General features: G+C 45.1%; 1 protein-coding gene across 1 annotated transcript in view; it reads right to left on the minus strand.

Annotated features, from left to right (window-relative positions):
* ATP12A (ATPase H+/K+ transporting non-gastric alpha2 subunit) overlaps nt 1-5,426 on the minus strand; it is a gene marked incomplete at both ends in the record, with an annotated part of 29,145 nt that extends 23,719 nt beyond the window's left edge. The window contains 4 exons of the mRNA XM_081279566.1: nt 934-993; nt 4,592-4,750; nt 4,854-4,871; nt 5,418-5,426. Coding sequence (XP_081135692.1) covers nt 934-993; nt 4,592-4,750; nt 4,854-4,871; nt 5,418-5,426 — 246 coding nt within the window. The remainder of the gene's footprint in view (nt 1-933; nt 994-4,591; nt 4,751-4,853; nt 4,872-5,417) is intronic.
* Between the last annotated feature and the right edge of the window lie 574 nt (nt 5,427-6,000).

Genomic DNA, 6,000 nt, shown 5'->3' on the forward strand with positions numbered 1-6,000 from the left:
TAAGGTGAGAGGTGACCTGTCCTTCTTTGTCCTGCCTGCTGCCAACCCAGTGTAAACCACACAGTAAGTATTTTTGTGAGTTAAAAATACCAGATGGACATTATCTGTATTTTCTTACATTGAGACACCCAAACTTTTGTTTTATTTTGTTTGGTTTTCTGGTACTGGAGATTAAACCCAGGGATGCTCAACCACTGAGTCACATCCCTGGCCCTTTTTATTTTGAGTCAGCATCTTGCTAAGTTGCTTAGGGCCTTGCTAAATTGCTTTGCTGAGGCTGGCCATGAACTTGCGAGCCTCCTGCCTCAGCCTCCTGAGTTGCTGGGTTTAAGAGTGTATACCACCATGCCTGACAAAACACCCAGAATTTTGAAATTGAACTTGGATTTGAATTCACAGAAGGAAACATTCCTTTTGTGGTAGGGGAGTTTATAAGATGCTGAAGTTTATAGATGCTGAAGGAGTTTATAAGACGTTAGTGTGCTTGGAGACTTTGTTCCTTCTCTGAGAAAGCAGATGGGGCTCTCAGAGGGTTAATTTGGTTTCTCACTTTGTGACACGAGCTTCCTTAGTCTCTTATAAGAAGAGCCCTAATGCACCATTATACTTCCTGGAGGCATGGATTAAAAACAATCTATGGCCATGACCATGAGGAAGCATGTGTACACACTTCTGGGGATACCAAAAAGATACCTAGGCATCTCAGTGAAGGAGCTCAGCCTGAACCTGGGTCAGGCACACCAGCTCCCAGAAGATAACCATCCCAATCTCAGGGTCCAGGCATGTGAATGATGGGCAGTCTCATAGGTGTGGCTGTAGGTCACCCATCCTAAAAGTGCCTCCAGTTTTCCGTGTACCTTGAGCACACCACCTTATATGGTCAGGAGGTTTCTCTTTCTGACCCCACTCCCCACCATTTTCCTGGTGACTTACCCTGCTGATGTTTGTACCATATTTCTGTTCCAATTCTTTATCATTGAGTTTGTGGTCATCCTGGAGTTCATGAAAGGAAGGAAAATAGAGTGAATTAGGTCATTCCAAAAGATGAACCCCCAACCTTGAAAACTGAGAGGAAGTGAACCAGAAAAATGTGGTTTGGGGAAAAAGGGAGAAAGGGCCCTGGTGCTAGTGGCTATCCAGCAATGGAAAGTGCTGCTGCTGCAGAGAATCTTGTCCTTCTTAGTCTCGGCCTTCTTGAGAGTTCAGACTGCACTTGCCATTGACATCTAGAAGTTATTTTTTTAGTTTTTGTAAGGGAAAAAACTTCAGTCTGGTCTCTAGCATGTGTTAGTATATCTAGCTAGATAATTCATTCAAACCTGGATGCTGGGACTGGCTGAGGGTGTTGAGCACACCCAAAGCTGACAGTGTTTGGACAGGTCCTCCCTACTCATTGGGGATCTTTGTCAGAAAGAAGCAAACTTTTCAAGGAGTCCGCTGGTTGGGAGCTCCATGAATTAAAAATCTACCAGTAAACAAATGCCAGTATGGCCCACACTTGCAAATTTTGCCATAGAATCATTTCTCATTCTTGGCACTACTGGCATTTTGGGCTAATAATTCTTTGTTGTGGACCCTCCACCCACCAACACCCTCCTGCTGAGTTGTAATAACAAAAGATATACCAGGACATTGTTAAATGTGTCCCAAATGGGACAGAGGGACTCCTCCCTCCTCTCCCTTTGAGAACCACTGAGACTAGAAAAGTCTTTCTGTAATAGAAAACCCAGAGATAACTCTTCCTCATGCCCTTAGAAAGCTCAGCACCCAGGAATCCCTACTCCCCCCATCTCCTAGGACTGGGAATTGAACCCAGAGGTGCTTTACCACTAGGCAACATCCCTAGCCTTTTCATTTTTTATTTTGAGATAGGGTCTTGCTAAATTACTGAGGCTGGCTTCTAACTTGCAATCTTTCTACCTTAGCTGCCAGAGTTACTGGGATTATAGGATCCTCCACGCCTGGCCACCCAGGATTCTTTAAGCCCTGAGTGAAATAGATTTATCCTGTGACTGGTACCATGTCCCTGCCTTCCTTCCTTCCTTCCTCCCTTTCTTTTCTTTGGTATTGGGGATTGAACCCAGAGAGGTACTCTATCATTGAACTACATTCACAGCCCTTTTTACTTTTCTCCCCCCCCCTCCTTTTTTTTTTTTTTTTCAGACTGGGTCTTGCTAGGTTTCCCAGGCCAGTCTTGAACTTGTGATCCTCCTGCCTGCCTCAGTGTCCTGAGTAGCTGGGATTACAGGCATGAGCCATCGGCATGAACCACAGGCATGAACCATTGCACCTGGTTTCTTAAATATGCAAAAAAGTTCCATGTTGCAATAAGAAATTATGCCTTCCAGTAAAAGATAACTTATTATTATAACCTTCATCTCAGTCAGATTCTGCTTTGCTCATTTATCCATTCTCACCAGTATCAATCAAATAGTTGCTAATGGGGTTTCAGAGGGTTAAGTAGAGTTCTGTGCATAGTAAAGTACTGCTAAGTTAAGGCAGATCAGAGCCACCATTTGCATGAATGGGCCTAACTTTAAGGGCCATTCTATAAACCAGAGTACTATTAGCTTCACTCTCCTTCCAGCCTGAAAGAGAGCTTGGGGGAAGGTTGGGGGTGATGTGGTGGGTGTCTGGTGCACTCTCTTCTGGCTAGTACTGGCAGATTATTCATTCAGAGGTCAGAGAAAATTTAGTTATCAGGGCTCTAATTTGCATACAGGTCAGGGGTGTCAAAGCATTTAAGCATACTGTTACAAATTATAGGAGTCTTTTGAGAGGCCTGAGAAAAAAGAAGAAAGCAAGATATTCCTTTTTCAGCTTTTCAGCAGGAAAGCAGAGAAACACTCTGGCTAATAGCCTGGAAATGATTTTTCTATACAGTATTATCCATCTTCATAGATTGCTCAAAGAAAGGAGTCACATCACAACCAACAGGCTTATGGAGAGAATGGGTGTATTTTCATCATTCATGTAAGTAGCAATTTTAAGAAAGAATGGTGTGTGTGTGTGTATGTATATATATATATATATATATATATATATATATATAAATATGGTGTGTGTGTGTGTGTATATATATATATATATATATATATATATATATATATATATAAATATGCTAGAGATACACAGGAAATAATTACCATTCTTTGATATTGTTATTTTTCTTGCTTTATCTCATTTAACCATCTGAACATCTCTAAAAGGTAGGCACCAGTCATTTTAAAATTCTTTCTTTGCAAAATTTGGAAACTGAGATTTTATTGAATTCAGGTCAGACCAATCTCAGAGATGTTTTTGCTTTTCTTCCTTTATTTTCTTTTTCTTTCTCTTTTGTGTGCTACTAGGGATTGAACCCAGGGCATATGAGCTAGGCATACACTCTATGATTGAGCTACATCTCTAGCCCTTTTAAATTTATTGGAGACATGGTCTTGTCAAGTTGCCCTAACTGGTAAACCTCCTGTTTCAGCCTCCCAAGTATCTGGGATTACAGACATGTGCCACTGCACTCAACTTCAGGGCTGTGTTCTTAAACATCTGTCAGAATATATATGAACCAATGTCTAGCAGTGTGATACTAAATGCTTAACAAACTCTTCAGGAAAGATAAACAAATAGCTCTGGTTTGTGGAATTGGCCGATTCCTCTTTAGAGCCAGATTTCAAGCTTCTACTGTGACCTCAGTCAAATTGTTACCTGCCAAGTTCCTGAATGTTAAATAACCAGCTACCTAGCCTTGAATGAGCTAGCTGCATCAGTCCAGTAGTTGCTCAAAGATCATAGAGCTTTAAATTCTGCAATGGACTGTACAAGCAATCTAACAGAATCTCAAGCTCCCTGTGGAAGTTTTGCCTTTGGCATTTGTGAGATAAAATCGGTCACATTTAAGCTCCAAGGCAGCTCTTTACTAAAGCTGCCAGCTTCAATAACTCCAAAGTTCTTCTATAATAATATTACACTCCTATAAAGCACTTTAATTACAAAATTCTCATATCTCATGTATAGACTCTGCAAACTGTTTCCCCCTTTATGTAAAGCAAATGAAACTTCAGCAAAGCTAGCTTTTTTTTTCTTCCAGTTACAGTTGAGGTGGTAGAGAATTGAGACTTAGATTCCCTGAATCCAAGCTCAATCTAAGTCCAACATTCCTACCACTGGAACTATTCTTTCTCATGGGCACACATACCCCAAACCTAGCAAGGCCCAGTGGCTTTGGTTTTCCTCCTGGGGGTTTCAACTCAAATGGTTTTCTTTATCAACTGAAAACTGACAAGTGGCTATTTATATCTCATTAAAACAACTGAAAAGGAGAAAGGTCTGGGCTATGCCTGTGGGGCTTGGAATCTGAAAATTTCCCCCTGCTGTTTACCAGAGACTGCCTCCAACCAGAACACAGGAATCCTGCAGAGGGACTGACCAGGACAGATATTATCATACCATTAAAAAAAAAAGATAACAAGATAACAAGTCTTAAGAGGATTCCAAATCCTTGAGACAGATTTTTCTCTCTCAAGAGAAAGGTTATAGAAAACTCTCAGGAGGAGGGGCAGCAGGACCTCTTTGCCTCAAGGTTACTGCTACTGACCAGATCAAGTTCTTTTTTAAGCTCCTCTTTTTGATGACTCTTTTTGAGTTCCAAGTGGTCGTTCTTCAGGCCTTTGTACTTCTCCTTGTCATCCCCCTGGTCAGTCTGTGTAATGTCTTTAGTTCCATTGAGCTCGACAGAGTAAATTTCTAGTTTTTTCTGAAAGAGAAGCAGAAGTGTAATATAGGCTCCTAATGGGTATTCTGAAGAGGTTCTGTTTGCTTTCCTGTGGTTCAGAACCTGCATAGAGTAAGAAACCTACCATCCTCTTCATCCTCACCTGGAGGGGACACAGAGGAACAAGACTGTGGAGAGTGGCCCTCCTCCACCTCCCAAGAGTCCTCTCCTTCCTCTCTGGGCAAGGCTGGATTGGCAGAAAGGAGCAGGCATCTCCTCTAGGGAACCCTCTCTGGGGCGGGAAGTAAATCACAGGGCTTCCTAGGACCTTGTTCTCACAGGTTGTACCTGCGCAGCCCCCTGTTTCTTGGAGAGGAGGTGCCTACTTAGCTTACTACCCTCAGTCCCCAGCAGGATGGGTTTATTGACAGGCTTTTCATACCATCACACCAACATCCACCTAATCCTAGCCCAGTACAATCTTTGAATGAGAGACCCTAGAAGAGGTGCTGTGGAGCTAGCCTAGGACCCCTAAGACCTCCTCCCTACACATCTGGACTCTTTTCATTACCCAACCAGTTTAGGAGTGCCATACGGGGGCTTGGTGGCTAGAAGAGAAATCTGCATACAGGGCATTTCTTTTTCTTGCCCTTTGCGCTCTTCCTGTCGGTTGGATCTGATCCCCACCAGGGGCTGAGCCTGCACGCACCTGGCGCATGTTGTGGCTGGCGGTGGTGCCGGAGAGTGGACAGGAGGGCGCTGGATGCTAGCAAGCTGCGGTGGTTGCAGTGGTGCTGAAGACCTGGGGTCGGGTCAGGCGGCCCTGGTGGTGGCAGAGACTGGGAGTCGGGTCTGGTGGTGGGGCAATGGTGCAAAAGCCGGGGGAGGGGGTGGGAAGGGACCCGCAGCGGGGCAGGGGTCGCGGCGGTCAGTGTGATGGGTCTTGCACCGCTCAGTGGTGCATAGGGCCCGTGTCCGATGGTCTGGCGTTGAGGCAGCGGTGTTCAACGCCGCGGTGCGCAGGCTGGAAGTCGGGTCCCCGCCTGTGGGGCGCAGGTGCACCAGAGCGGGTCCAGCCGCTGGGCTGGGATAGGGTCGGGTGGTGAGGCTGGAGGCCAATCCCGCGGTGGAATGTTGGTAGTCTCCGCGGGGCGGTGCACAAGCCGGGGTTCCGGAACGGTGATGGCCGTGGCTGTGCTGGTGGTGCTGATAACCCTGGCAGCGAAAATCCCGCCCGCACCCTCCCGCAAATCCCCCGCTGCTGTCGGGGTGAGCGTCCTATTAAAGGCTGC

The sequence above is a fragment of the Spermophilus citellus genome (assembly GCF_964194105.1).
Source record: "Spermophilus citellus genome assembly, chromosome: 1".
Classification (NCBI taxonomy): domain Eukaryota; kingdom Metazoa; phylum Chordata; class Mammalia; order Rodentia; family Sciuridae; genus Spermophilus; species Spermophilus citellus.